This window comes from Nyctibius grandis, chromosome 22 (genome assembly GCF_013368605.1).
Source record: "Nyctibius grandis isolate bNycGra1 chromosome 22, bNycGra1.pri, whole genome shotgun sequence".
NCBI classification, from domain to species: domain Eukaryota; kingdom Metazoa; phylum Chordata; class Aves; order Nyctibiiformes; family Nyctibiidae; genus Nyctibius; species Nyctibius grandis.
This window is the reverse complement of record NC_090679.1, coordinates 830879-846861: the sequence shown is the minus strand read 5'-3', so window position 1 is coordinate 846861 and position 15983 is coordinate 830879. Positions and strand designations below refer to the sequence as shown.

The window sequence follows — 15983 nt, the reverse complement described above, 5'->3', positions numbered from 1 at the left end:
TCTGTTAAGGTGTTTACCAAAAAGATAATTTTAAACTCTTTCTGAGTCAATATGAGTCAGTATTTGGAGAGTGACAGGAATTTTGCATACAAGTAACAAATGGATGACTCTCTGCTTAAGGAAAACAGCAGCAACAATAATTATTTCATTTACTGAATACTATTTTTAAGCCTGTAGTACCTGCACATTCCATTGCCAGCATAGATGAATACCTATGCTATAAAAAAGTTTTAGTCTTTCAAGATTCCCTTGTCATTAAAAAAATCAGTATTTGTAGTTATCTTGTTCTAGATCCAGAAATAAGGATAGCAGATGGCCTCCTAGCAAAGGAAGAAATTAAAGGAAAAAAAAAAAGCACTTTATGGATTCACCAAATCATTTAATAGTTTTGAGAATGTTTAGAGTAACCCAGTTACACTCAAATTCTTGGAAAATATGTGTCTGGAATTCCAGACAACTATAAATATCATCTTAAAATTGCCCAAGATGTTGTAGATTTCTCTAATGAGGAGCTGCATGAGAGCTTAATTTTCTTGCCTAATAAAGGTGCTGAGAACTCTTAAGTGAAGATTGTCTTTAATTCCTTTTGTCTTTTTGTCACATGAGTCATCATCCACAACTCTGAAAGTAGGGAGGGATTTCATAATTTTCATTACATATGTCATTTCTTAAAACAGAGATGATCAGAGGACAAAGATGTGCTGGAGGGTTCTGTTGAGACTAGCTGCCCGCCTACCTGAACGGGGAGAAAAGTGATTATTAACCACTTCTGATCCCCACCATTATTTTGGGGAAGGCGAAGCATTTTTCTTTACAAAGCAAATCCAGAAGAGATCTTCCTTGAGATATTGAATTTGCAAGCAATAAATGTGTTTCCTCCACCACTGTATATTCTTATCAGGTAGTAACTAAAGAGAATTGCAAGTTTGGTACTAAAGTCTTTAATAAGTTTATTTTTAGTTTTGATAACCATTGTATTTAGTTCTTTGTAATGTTTTTTCCTGCACCTAGACAATAGCATCTTTATTTCAGCAAATATTAATTATACTGTATTTAACTTTATAGATAGGTATGGTAAAGATTTTCGTCAGGTAGAAAAAGGAGAGAATTCAAAGCTATGAAAATATCATGGGCAAAACAAATATTTTTTTATTTCTTCATGGAAATGTATGAAGAACTTTTACGCTTCTTATGCTTGCCTTCAGTTCTGTTTAAAAATTTATTATCTGCCTTCCTTAACAATTTATAGGGTGCTTCTCACATTACTATCTAATTACCCTGAACTATATCTGGTATTACCTATTTGGTTTAGATATGTTCCCAAGCCTCTGAGTGTCTTCTGATTATCCTGCCGCCCTTATAATGCATCCAGCAAGCAGAGGATCTGTGACGAGTGTGAAAGGGCAGGCACACAGGTTGCCAAGGTCTCAGAGTGAGTAGCTTCAGAACAGAAAGAGCAAAGAGCTCAGGACCCTTGCAGTTCCTCACAAATGCTATTGACTTTTCAGCAAAGGGCAGCGGGGGTGAATCACTGGCTCCACAAAAGTCAATGGCAACATTTCTAACCATGACCAGGCCAAGAGTTCTTCCCTTTTCTTTTTACTTGTCTGATACATGCCTCTGTGCTCAATAATGGAAGCGGTGAAACTATGGGAGCAATTGTGTTGATATTGTTCTTATGCGAAGTCCTTATTACTTCCATCCAACTTCTTTTATGATTACATCAACTGAATGGAAGCTTCCAACCAGTAACGTGAATATTGGTCCACTAGAAACTTTTGTCTGTTCATACCCAATGCTCAGTTTATTACTGAATTTAGGTCTTGGTGCACCTTCCAAATTATTAAAAAAAAAATACATCTTGAAAGAAACCCTGCAAAGTGAAAAAGCAAAGGTTTTTAGCCAGCTTCAATGTTACAGGTATATAATACTATAAATGTTGGCGATGTTTCTGTATCTCATTAATAGTTTTGGGGTTAAAGCTGGTGCTACCATTAAGACACCTAAACGCTGTTTGGATGTTCCAGATGGTTGTTAGTTTAATGACACTTTTTTTTCACTCTTTAAATAACGTCCTTGAGAAACTATCTGCTTGCTTTTAGCAACTTACTTCACTGCCTCCAGGAATATAATCTTTGAGGATTCATATTATACTATTTTTTTAAGCTCATATAGTAAGAAGATAATATGATAAGGATATGAGGAGTGCTTCTTTCTAATGTAAATGAATGGTTTTTCTGGTTAGATCTGTCACTAAAGGAAGCTTTTTAATTGTTCAAATATTTTAACCACCAGTTGAAGAAGGGAAATAATCCCAGGATATGTTATCTATTCAGAGTCATAGCTTCCTCATCTGAAGCTCTCATATTGCAACTTACCTCTCTCACTCTTTGGTCTTTGTACTTGTTCTCCTGCTCTAAATTATGTTTTGGCAGTTAAATATGACCCTTCCCAAAAAAACCTTTTTCACAGACCTGTACTGGACTGAACAATTCCAGAGTCCACAGTTTGTCCAAGCAGATCATATTGGTTCAATCGAGAGCCGTCTTCAGCCACAACCACTGACCTTGCTGGTTCCCGTGTCCATTCATACACAACTTCTGCTCTGGTATAAGCATCTAATTTAAAAGAAATACATTGCATTTCAGCTTTGTACGTTCTTTTACCATGTGGCTTTATCTGAACAATGTTTTGAGCAGTAGTTTGAATATAAAATTCTCTTTAATTATCTGTAGAAACCCACAACTAGCTTACTGGAACTTTTTATCTATGGGAAATATAACTGATTTTATAGGTCTATCCATATGATAATTAGCTAAATATCTGCTGTAGGGCTGGATTAAGGTTGGTCCTCAATGGCATGAAAATCTTTCTTTCCCTTACATCATTCCTACCTGTGTAAAATCTGAGTAACCAAAAGCAAGACTGAGATGTGGAATTTCATGGGCATGCAAGGACTTCAACTCTTTTTTCTAACTGTTAACTACTATCAAGAAAGATATAAGCCCCAGCCTTTTCAGTTTGTCATAGTGTGGTGTTGTCTGGGCCACTGTAAGAAAATAAGTCCTCCTCAGAGTGGCTTCAGTGATCTTCTCATCACTGGCCTGGACAGAGCTCTCCATTTGGTTATCGCCCCCCACGCACACAGTCTTTGCTGTATAAACAGGCATAGCAGACATTTCTGAGGCTGCCTAGGCTTGAGTGACTTTAAATCACAATTAATCTATTTGTTTTGCTTATTTCTGGGAAATGCTCACACTCAAGTTCACGTTTACTTGAGTCTTGAACAAAGCAAAAGAAAAACACTGTGGGCTCTCCAAACCTTAGGAGCCTAGTGTGTTACCTAGATAATCCAGTAGCATACTACATATGCTGTCCAGGTGTTTTGTGCTGCTATTAGTATGTTATTTATGTTATTTCAGGAATCAAACTATACATAAATATTTTAAATATTAGTCCTGTTGTAAAATTCATCTGTTATTTTGTGTAGTCTGGAGTCTGCCAGCTCTTGCTTTGCGCAGTTAGGGTGGGAGTTAGTGGTCTACATAGAGGCATCTAGTGTCATTCTTCACACCTAAGAGTATCCAAGACATGTATGGGACTGAATGTGTGATCAGAACCTACATAAAGCTTGCACCCACCAAAGGCAGCTGGAAGCCAGATGGGACATCTTAGGGCATCTAAAATGACACTGGACTCCTTCCTACAGGATGAGATTTTCCCTTTTTTCAGGACTGGTAAACAGGAAAGGAAAAGGAGGAATCTGATTCACTTGCCCTCGTTTGTGAGTTAGTAATTTTATCTTATCAGTGTAAGAGATAAGAGTAATTGAAGAGGTGGTGTTGGATGGAGTGTGCTGGTAAATTAATTGCATGGCATTTGATCCTACATTATTGAAGTAGAAGGGTGCTTTTACCCTCAGACTTCACATTCCCCAAGCACTGTAACATATACATAGCTTTTTGGAATCAAAATCAAATGCAAATCGTGTCTTAATAATTCTGACCTTAAAAATAATGGCCACAGTAAGTACAAGAATTGGCTTGCTAATCTAGTCACATAAAGAAAGAGTGGCAATAATAATATTAATTTTCAAGCATTTTACTTGTTCTGGAGCATGAGAGTAGTTTGGAAGAGAGAGGCCTGATTTCCAGAGCTGCTGAGAACCACTGGATTGGCTTGGAGGGGAGTACACTCATTAGTGCTGGAAATGAGCTCGCCCTGCCCTGTAACTGCTAGATTCGGTGCTCTGTTTAGCTTCCATCCTCAGCTTCCAATTCAGATATTGCAGAAGTAGCAACACAGCCTCTTGCTCCTACCACTGCTGCTTTCCAGAGTGGCCTTACTTTTAAACTGACAATCAGATTTTTGTGTTAAGAATTGAAGAGAGCATCTTCTTTTCTGATTTTGTTTTGCCAACATATGGCTTTTTGTTGTTCCAGAATCTCTTTAGCATTTGTCACATTGAATTTACATTGGAATAACCTCTAGCTTAAGCTGCTGTTTTGGCAAATCACTTTAGCCTTGGAGCGGGGTCAAACATTTATCGGCCTCTACAGTATGGGCAGAGTCTGTAGGAGATGTGCAACTCCTTCAGTATGAGGTTTTTCTGAACCCAGCTCCTTCAAGTGATGAGTAACAGTGAGGGACACAAAAAACCTCTTATCCAAATTAATTCAAAACAAACAGAGCTGGGCAAACACTACCTGGGGGAGCTACTAAGTGTAATATTGTAGTCTGCACTTAAAGAGTGGCTTTCATGACAATTAAATGTCTTTTTCAGTTAATTTTTCAGTCCATTAAGATTATTATAATGAATTGCTTTAGTTGTTTGACAGAAATGTCCCAAATGTATTTAAATATGATTCCCACTGAAATGTTGCAATTAAATGTAACTGTTCTTTTTCTATGTACAATGGTGAGTCCCATTTTCATATCTTTCTTGGGTCCAGCCATTTGTCCCATGGGAGATATTTCTATCAGTTACTAAATATTGAGACAAATATTCTATAATCTGTTAATTATGACATACAATCTGATGAGAAGGAGGGGGAAGGTCCAGCTTTAAAGCCTTGCTCTGGACAGTGAATTCCCCATGCGGAGTTTGCAATAAAACCATGTTACAGAAGTAACTCCTCCCCAGGAGGATCCCAGATTAGAAGCTCACCTGAATTTACTAGGGGAATGTTAAGTTTCCCTGAAAACTCCTTGATTTTGTTTCATGGCCCTTCCCAGCATTTGAAGTCACTTGTTTTGCTAGGTCTTGTTTAGGACAGCTGGCATGATGGCCAGTTAGTGTTCAAAACAAATAAATAATGAAAGTAGCCTGTAAAACATGACAGACCACACCTGTACTCTGAGCTGAGAATGCGAGTTATCATCTCTGACTTTAGTGTAAGAAATGGTCTTTCAATCAGAAATATCATTGATTTTTTTTTTTCATTTAAGAATATTATAATATCATTTTTTTTTTGCAGGATAAAAAGGAAGACAATTTAGAAACAGAAGATATGCAGATACAATTGCATGTCTTTTTGCTATCTTGTTTTTACGGTGTGGTGTGTTCTGGAGTTGTACTCAAATCCATATTATCTGTCCCTTTTCATTCATAATTTCTGCATCTCTCAATCATTTAATCGAGGCAAGATCCTTAGTAATCTGGAAAGCTGTGCACTTTGTGAACCAAGAGTACACTAATCTGGAACACATTGGGCCAGAAAGAACTCGATGTAGGAAAAAAATGGGAACTGTTGTTCAGACTAGGCAGTGTCTGGTGTCTAGGAGGCTGTGGCTCAGTGATGCACAGATGTGGTGACAGGTGTCTTATGTCTATATAAATTCAATCTAGTAGTTTACATTTGTTCAAAAACTGTTGCGGGTTTAACTTTGCATTAGCAGGTTTTAAGTACGATTAGCCATCTCCCACCTCCCAGATCCAGCATGCAGTCCGCATAAACACTTTAATGTGCATTTCAAAAGAAATTGAATCCTGCAACCACTCCTGATCCAACTGGGATCTCAGGTACACAAATCTCCCGTTATTAATCCAGAACCCACTGCAGCTATTTGCCCTGTTTTAGCTGGAGCAAGGCTTTCCCCCCACCCCCTTCTGTTTCACAGGAGATTTGGAAAGATTTATTGGAAGTGCTGTAAGAAAACTTAACATTCAAGGAGTAAACTATTCTTGTCACTTATACTCCAAGTTTGTATGAGCTTTTTGTTCTCTAATCTTATCTAGGAGGCTAGTAGCTCTTTAAAGACAAAACATCAGTCCTTTCTCATGGTAAACATAGAGCTATTCGGCCCAAAGTAAATTATCACCCTGTCTGGTAACAGGTGAAGAATGAATGGGGTGTTCTGTTTGTTGACTACTAAAATATATCAAACCACTAAGTACCCATTATCAGTGAAATGACCCATTTTTACCAGAAAAAAATAGCCATTGCAGAAACAATTTGTACACTATTATATCTTCCACACATTTTGTCTTTCTTGTTTGTGTTGAACCAACCAGAGTAATACAGATCTTCACTTTTTTTTTTTTTTTCTGAAAGAGTTGAAGGGGAACTATATTTAATTTTTAAAAATATCAGGTTTAGCTAAGTTTGAAAGTGTTATGTCAGGTTGGTTGTTATCCAAATTAAGGTTTTGTGGGAAATTCTCAACTTACAGAAAGCTTGGTCAGTTATTACACTGATTTCAATTACATTACATTTTGTCCAGTATATTTTCTAATCTAATGTTACAAATACTGCAAGTGTAGGACTCTATTTGGAGATTTGTGAGATTTTTCACTTCCAGAAATGTTGCATGATTGTAATATGAATGTTTTATAATCCTAGGCAAAATTTTGTTCTAAATGAGCCAAGATTATGGTATGGGAATTGTTTTCACCTAAACCAATTCAGTTATCCATGGTCTGTATTACTTTTCTCTAACATTGATTTTAGATCTTAACAAAATAAAGCAACTATAACATTAACAACATTTTCTATGTGACAAACTACTTTTCTAGATGTTTAGAGCACTGTCATTTTTCTCTTTTGTGAATGTCCAGGCATGACATTGGAGGATGTTTAAGACACATAGAAGAGGTTTATTAAAGTTATATAAGAATAAAAATACAACCCTGCAAAAAAAGTGAAAAATACACAAGATTAAAACATTGAGGTTTTCTCACTTGCAAAATACTTTTGTAAAGTGGCCTAAAAAGGGAGAAACCTCAATTTAAAATAAACTTACAGCTTCCAAATTTCAAGGGGCAAGCATGTGCATCCATAGGAAAGTCTTCTAAATGCATTGGACATTCTGCTCTCACAGTCAATCTGTAATGGATTAATGAGCAAAAGGACACATTTATTCTAGTTTCATAGAAATAGCAAATAGACTTCTATTAAGACACATAGAATAAGTATAGCATAATATCTGTTATGTGATTGATTATCAGCTAGAACGGGACCTGAATTGTCTGGCTGGGGGTGCTGACAGGCATGTGCAGACACAGCAGTGCAACTGGCTCTGCCCCTCTACCATGTTTCACTGTACAGCAGAGACATGCTCAGACTTCTGACTTGGTGTGAGGATTAAAGTCTATTAGAAACTGAAATTGCTTCCTTACTGCCGTCATTAAATTGTCCCACGCTGGATGCTCAGACATTTGCTGAAATCATTTCATTGCTGTCAGCTTGGGTGCAAACATGTTTCTCAATAAAAGAGATTAAATAAACTAGAAACAGTCACATACCACACATCAGCAAGGAATGAACAATAATACTTGAATACTAGGCAGAAGATTGCATTAAAGCACTTGCAAAAGTGAGCAAACAGAAAAGGTTATGGTCAAAAACAGAGACATATGTGAACAATGTGCTGCCAAGATAGTGTTCTTCTGGATTAAATCCCTAACAGCCAAGCATTTAGGAAGACAAGAAAAATTGACCTGGACTTGTATAAGTACCAGCCAAGCAGATTCTACCCTACCCTAGACAGCCTTGGAAGGTGTTGCAGAATAAATTGAACATATTTGACAGGCGCCCAAAAGCCTGGAGACTTTGTTTCCTTCGAATACTTGTACTGCTTTTAAAAACATCTTTAAAATTGTTAAAAGAAAACTCAGTGTTCACCTATGTACTAAGCTATCCATCTTGACTTTGAGTCAATAGAATCACTTTATACCTTGTTTGATTCCATGAGAGACATAAATGGGGGATGTGTAGCTCTGTAGAGACAACATACCTTTTTTTTTCATTTTTTAATTTGCAGGCTTTTAGTCCAGAATGTTTCCATGACTGTGTATCATCGTTATTTCAAAAGGATTTATTTAACTCCTCTGCTGACAACTGGATAGCCAAAGTTATCCATGAAGAGAATAATATATTTCCAGTAAGAGTGGTGCTAGCACAAACTTTCCAAATGCTCTAGTGAATTTTTTTCATGTTATGAATGGAATAAGAAATATCTGGTTTTAGACTGTCATACTCTCTATTTCCAAGCACAAGAGGCATGAAGAATGGGCAATGAATTCTGTGTGCATCTGCTAGTTCTTAGAATCTGCTTTCTATAGGATCCAAAGATTAAAGACCCTTGTACATGATCTAGTAGTCTAGATTATATTAAACTTTCAGGCTTTGTTATACTTTGCTGATGGAATCCTTAAAAGCAACTCCAAATTAAGGTCCTCTGCAAATTGATGGATTCCTAATACTACTGGTACCTTTTTAAAATCAAGCATTAAGACACATCCAGGGAGTGTAAAGGTAGCACAGCAGGAAGGGGAAAAAATAAACACTGCAAATGCCTCTGTTTGTCCATCATTCCATGGCCTATTGTGAAAATCATTACTAAGCAGGAATCAAATTATGCTCAAAAAGGAACTTGTTTCCTGTTTGGAAAATATGATGCTTTAACAAGTTAAATTGTCCAACTAAAGCAAGGTTGTAGTATTTTAGGGCTCACCTCATTGTGTATAGCAACGTCCCATCCTCTGTAATTCGTAATAGTTTATTTGGCATCGTCATGTTATGAGCCACAGACTTCTTTCCATTGTGGAAAAAGGTATCAGGTGTCCAAATTTTGCTGGCCATTAAATTATTTAACCGGAGAACAGTCATAGGTCCTTTGAATTTTAATCTCTCATCTTTCCAGCTCTGGCGGAAAAATACATCTATAGTGTATTCCTACATCAATTCAGAAAAAAAGGAAATGCTTATGATGCTATATGTTGCAATATGAGAACTCGAAAAGTATATTCTTACCATTCCCTAGAAGCAAGATAACTATTAATGAAATTAGTAAGTATCAGAACGTTTATTCTCTATATCACTTACAATGTACCTGAAGCTGGTTATTAAACAGTTACAATATCATTACTGTGTTCAACAGAATAAATGTTAGGGCAAATAGTATATCAAAAGTTAGACGAGAATTTGAGATATAATACAGTAGACACAAAGTCAGTCACCCTTTTCTCACTTTTCCTTCACCTTCCATAAAACTGTAATTTGAAGCTGTGGACATGTAGCCGGTATGCGTAGCACAGGAAGAATATATCTCTTAGAAGAAAACAAGCCTGGTGAGACAGGTCTTACTAGAGCCTTTCATTCTGTCTCATTAGCATAAACATGTAGTCAACCTGCGAAAAGTTCACAGTTCGCTAAAATTATGCAGTCTGATTTATGAGACGTGGAACGGCTCATTGGGTCAAATCATTGGACTACAGAGCACACAAGCCAGGGACAGCTTTGAACCAAGAATTAGAGTTCAGTTATGCAAGGACTGGACATCAGGGAAGAGATTCAGTGGCTGACTCAGTGTACACGGGGAGAATCAAAATAACCAACGACATGAAAGAGTTATTTCTACAAAGCAACAGGAACAAAGTTAAGAGGGAGAGGGTGAAATTAGGAAAAATATGTTGAAGTATTATATGTAAAATGTAAATGTATGTGGGGTGAAAATGTGAAAACTCCTGTGGATGCAGTATAGTATAATATTTTCCTAGGGAAAAATTCCACTCCGACATGAAAGTTCAGTATGTGATTACCCTGCTCCCTCCATCATTTACGGCTATGATATTGTGATAAACATCAAAAGTAGCTGTCCAAACACTGTTCAAAATTGCCCTGGATGATAATCTTTTGGCTGAGAAGCTGAACCTTTGCTGAGATCTCCTGCCAATGGAGATGGCAAATCCTGAAATAAAGGAAATTCCTGTGTGTGAAGGCACACACAGCTATAAGGAAAAGAGCTGCCCCAAGGAATATGTTAGTAAAGAGAAACATTCTGGAACAAGTAAGCAACATCTCTCCGTGGCAGGCTCCCTTAGACTTGTGATTTCTCTTTTAACAAATGGCAGCGCTCCGTACAATGTAAGCAGTTGTGTTTATTCCTTGTGCAACTATCGGCAAGTAGGAATGGTAGCTCTTACTGGTGGTGTGTTTTTGCTGTGGTTAGGGCATGAAATGCCTAAATAAATCTCTTGTTGATGTGAAAATGTTCTAGTTCCATGGGGTGGTCTTACTTTGGGTTTGTTTGGTTTTGGGTTTTGTGTTTTTTTTTTTAATTTACGTCCCAGACCTGAGAATCATTTTGATGCACACTTAATTGTATTTCCATCTTTTTAATCACATGCTCAGTGAGCTGCTGAAGCCTGAATTTGTTCAGCTCCATGACAGCAGTTGTGCACTTACAGCCAACTACTTGCTTCAGAATTTTGCTGGTCAGGGCCTTAGGTTGAACTGTGTGCAAAATCTTGTCCCAGGTGTGCAGCAGAGTAGGAGAGAAGGAGGTTTAAAGTGCAGTAGATAGCATTAAAATATTGGATTTCCTCTGTGGTTTACTAGCTCCAAAGAAAATTTCCTCCTACACACATGGGAAAGGTAAAAGACATGCCCAGAAGGTGACGTCATTTCAGTGTGCATGTAAGCCATTCCCTTTTTATCTCTTTTAACTGCAAAGGAGGAGGTGTGTGGGAGGTGGTACAGGTTGAGAGAAGGGAATCTGGTTCTTCACTTTATATGAACACAAGGTTCTTATACTGGCAAAGAACAAGGAGCCTGAGAGATTTGATAAGGGATCTGACAGCATAAGAAAAAAATCAATTAAAAAGTAGCTGACAGGTCATGCCTGGCACAGACTGAATATTTCTCTATGCCAGGCTGTTGCACCGCATAGGATGAATTCATTTTGTCTGAGATTTCTCAACTCGTTAGCTTTCACTACCCACTTTAACACATACAATAATTCTCCTCAAATGAATCCTGACAGACAGCTGATCTTTAAGTTCAAGTCATCAGATACTCTGATTAGGGCTTCCTTCTACAAGAGGGTGCCATACAGAGCAAGGCAACAGAAGGATTGTCTCCAAACCATGTACTATAGCAGTGGTCTATGTGCAAACATATGAGTGAGATGAAATTCACAATAAATTCTCCACAGTGGAGACTCTTCATTCCTTAGTGTGCAGGTAAAGAAAGAAGATCCCTATCTGCACTTTGGCAATAAGTTGTATGGTATTGAACATTTATTTATAACACTTAGACTTAAATGTTTTCTAATTTACTCATCTGATATCTCTCCCTGGAGAGTGTTTATACACAGGGTAGACCACACTGTGGTCTCCATCATATGAGGTGCTGTACAGGAAGGTAGTAAGGTAGAAATTTGCTCCTGAAGAACTTACAGTACAGAAGCAGTGGGAATGAAGGTTTACTAAAAAAAAAAAATTCTGTCTTCATGAAAAAAGTTAATTTTAAAATGCTTCTTATTCCAGATATTATACATCAAAAATTTCACAAAAATGACAGTCATGTGAGAATAGCAAGTTATCTGTTGTTTAATTCGATCCACCATCTGAGAGCATGCCTGAAAACCTGCAGAGACCTTCCAAAAAAAAGACGTTTTTATTTTAAAAAGTGCTTTTCTCCTGTTTAACTTTATTCACAAGTTTAAGAACAAGCTAAGACATTCTCTTTATAGAATAACAGGTTATGTCTATGCTGCTCTTAAAAGAGTGTATATTGAGAGTGGGTAGGAACACCATGTACTCCCTGATATATCAACCTACTATCTATATAACTGCCTCATTGGATTCCTGCAAACAGATGGTCTAGGTATGCTGATGTCTCACTGTGGCTGTAGTTTCATAACACATGGCGTCAGCTGGAATAGCTCACTGCCAGTTGCCAGCCATCAATCTTGGGCTCAGACAGCAGCGCGTGCTTCCCTCCGTGTGCCAATACAGCTGCTTGTGAGGCCTCCCTGGGACCAAATCCCACAATCCAGTCTACGCTTACTGTAAATCTGCTCACTGGAGCAAATATGAGGTAGCCCTCAAATGATGGTGTACTACAACCAACCTGTAGTATGCACAGAGGACTCTGCACTAAATGTACATTGAAATGAATATAAACTTTATATTCTGGTAAGCTCTTCATTTTATCTTTCTCTTTCTGTCTCTTATTTCACTCTTAATTCCTTAAGCAAAAGAGTTAGCATGAGTAGGTTGCACACACATTACTTCTTAGTAAGGGGAGGTGAGTAGGAGTTTTACACTAAATACTTTTCTGTAATTCCTTAGTTTTCAAACCACATGAACACCTGCCTGTGTATTTCTTGGTCACACACTTTATTAAGAGACTGACAAATTCTTTCTCCTGTTTAACTAAGTGAAAATCAGGTGCCAATGTGGTATGGAGTTTTAATTATTTTTGAGATTCTTTTTGTAGGTAGTGATCGCTTATGCTATAGTAATTCAGCTATACTGAATTATAGCTGAAGACAATATTTTTTTTCAAATATATCTATTCCTAATTCTGAAAGTAGATTATTTCTGGCTTCAGTATTTTATTCTTCCTTGCAATCCAAATCCTGTGCAAATATCAGTTTGTCCTAGGAATGTCAAATTTGCTTTACCTTCTACACAATAATTAAATTACCTGAAAACACAAAGTATGAGTAGATGCTGAAGTCCAAACATTATACAGTCCCAAATAATTCAGGAGGCCTATCAGTTACTCTAAACTTACCTCTACATGTAGGAAAGCATCCATGTGCATTTGTTTATTAGATTGCCATTCATTATTGGAGTTTTCTAGTAAATCTGACTCAACAGAGCAAACAATAGCTTAGCCAGCTGACTTACAAAAAACAACTCTAATAAATATTAATATAAAACATACATTCACCCACATATATTTATCATCTCTTTTTGTTCACCTCCTAGAAGCATCTATGTCCAGCCCAATACTTCAAATCACGTTAATTTTCAGGAAATTAACAAGAGATCTGTCCCAAGAAGACAGGTCTCTATGAAAACGGAGCAACCTCCTATCACTAAAAAACTGCAGCTGCTACAATTCTAATTCAAAGACCATTAAATTAAAAAAACATGTATTTTAGTCACATGACTTGTGTTTGAAATTTCCAGTTTGTCCAGTGGTGATTGGTTACCTATTTTGAGGCAGAAATGGGAAAGCAAGATAGTGTTTTGCTGAACCAATTACCAGAACACAAATAGTGGATGTCAGTGGTTTCTACCAATCTTTAATCCGAGGAATTTCCCCTCTTTTAATGTATAATTTAGAGTAGACATTAAGTAGACATTGTAATTTCACAAGATTATCACAGAACAAAAAAGCAGAAGTCACTGAATGATTTTTTTTTTAATTCTTCTTCACAGTATATATAATACTTAGTATTGTATATATGTGCTCAGGAGACAAGCCACCAGTCTAGCTGTTTCCCTGGATTACCCTTCTATTGTAGGTCTTCTCAGCAGAATGATTGGTCGAAAAGTCTGTGCTGCCCAAGCTATTCTTTCTCATTTAAGTATCATGGCATCAGTTGCAATTATAAATTTGACTGTAGTTTTATAAATGCTATTTTCCAAGCAATCAGGAAAATAGTGTCTTTGCATAAAGTTCATTTAGGAAAATAAACTATCTTGTAAAAGTTACTTGCTCTGTTATTCCATCCCTTAACATTGTTTTGAGTAGCCAGAAACTTGTAATAACCTGGTGTTTAAGGTCTGTCTACAACTGTAGTTCAAATTAAACAACTGACAATTTTATGGTAAGAAATGGAACTTGCTTCCTTTCCTGTGATAATTTTTTCTTTTAATTGTTTTTAATCTTTCTTTTGTTGAATGTCTTTAGCTAAATGTAGCCAGCTACAAGGTTGAACTTTTCTCTTTTCTTCATTTAAATTAATGAGGATCTTCCCAGCATTCATCCTACCACAGGATCCAGCAGATACTGGTAGCTGCAGGCTAGGCTCTCCCTGTCAATAGCAACCTACTTGTGAAGACCTCATTTATATGCAAAATTTGAAGTACCTTATCCGTATTTTTACACAATTTTTAATAATCTCTTAAGACTGGGGCTCACAACATCTTCATTCAGTTTTCTGAGCTTCTCCAACCCCTGCAGTTATCTAGCAATTTGATTTTAATATTCATTCCATAAAGAGGTGACAGTAATTCTCTCATTAATCTTTTCTTCTCTTTCAGCAGCCAAGATCTAGGAAAAGTCACTTCCCATTGATCAGTAGCTTTTAATATGAAAACACAGGTTAGACTATACGCATGTCACACTGTAGGCATAAGTGTTAATTGCATTTTAAGATGATGATCTTTCTCAGCAAATTGGATCAGTGATGTGCCAGCAAGGACCTGAGCAATCATTCTCAGAAGAATACAGATCCAAACCCTAATGCATTTCTTAATATATCATATAGCAAATATAAGGTCTGTTAAAACACATTATTAAAGTCACCAAGGCTGCTAATTTCAGGGCACTTAAATGCAGTCACAGCTAGCAGGAATGTTTGCACATAAAAGCTGACAGCATTTTGGAATCAAGGGTTTAAAAAAAGCCCGCCTTAAAACGAGTAAACAACTTATTGCATAGATCTTCCATCCTCCAAATAAAAAGACAAGATAAAATGAATGCCGTAGAAATACAGGCCATCACTTACCATATCATGGTCTGAAACAGGCCCAAAACTGGTGACGAAAATGTCAGTCTTCACTTCAGTTACACGCTCTGATGAAGCAGGAAATTAGGACAGTGAGTGTCTATCAACAGTCTTCATTAGATCTAACCACTACCAATTCTCACAATAAATAGAAAAATTATTGGCTTTGATTAGCCATTCTAAAATTGGTCTACAATACAGTCCTGATAATTTATTGCTTCTAGATGTAATTTCACAGTCAATATTGTCAGCAACAATTTTTTATTACAGTGTTTCCACAGAACTTTTTGAGATGTGGCTTGTGTTGCCACCGTACAGTAGCCAGCGTTCCACTGTTGTGTAAGTCTTTTCACTCTTTGACTAATAAATTTTGCCTGACAATATAAACAGTGCTGAATATATTACACAGCACTCAAAAGTCTCATTGGGTGCTCAGTGTTTCTGGGCAAGCTGAATGAGGGTCTCTAATAATTAACCCTTGGCTTATGAATTATGTATTTTATATTGAGACACAGGAAAACAGAAAAAGAGAAAGAGATAGAATACATTATGGTGTATAAAAACATAAAGATATGTTATTGGCAAGAGTTAGAAATGGCTGCATTACCCTTAACTGCAGTTTTCCAAATAAATATCAGCTAAACTTCTCCACTACAATTTTTGACTTATATATAAATGTTATAGTTTGTACATGTTTTAGATTTCTTTTTAAATTGATACAGGCACTAACATTAGATTCCCCTTAAACTACCCAATTTGTTTTATAGGCTTCAATGATAGATTAGTATAAATAATAATTCAGAAATCTATAACATGTACATAATACAGATTATCTGCATATGCTATACCATAAAAGTAGACTTCTCTGTGATTTCATGGATGTATATTTGCTCCAGGGCACAATGCCCTTGGCCACTTCAGAAGAATCTAATGATTTTAGTGGTCACAAATGCCGAATCTGAGACACCTAAAATGGCGTTGATCTCCAGATAGAGCCAAACATCTGGCTT

The 15983-nt window shown here is 36.8% G+C and overlaps 1 protein-coding gene across 2 annotated transcripts in view; it reads right to left on the bottom strand.

Annotated features, from left to right (window-relative positions):
* The window catches only part of GABRA1 (gamma-aminobutyric acid type A receptor subunit alpha1), a 42984-nt gene that overhangs the window by 11896 nt on the left and 15105 nt on the right, over positions 1 to 15983 (bottom strand). For both annotated transcript variants that reach the window (XM_068417229.1, XM_068417230.1), the window contains exons 4-7: positions 14974 to 15041; positions 8956 to 9176; positions 7243 to 7325; positions 2475 to 2618 (exon numbers count right to left, since the gene is read on the bottom strand). In XM_068417229.1, coding sequence (XP_068273330.1) covers positions 2475 to 2618; positions 7243 to 7325; positions 8956 to 9176; positions 14974 to 15041 — 516 coding nt within the window. The remainder of the gene's footprint in view (positions 1 to 2474; positions 2619 to 7242; positions 7326 to 8955; positions 9177 to 14973; positions 15042 to 15983) is intronic.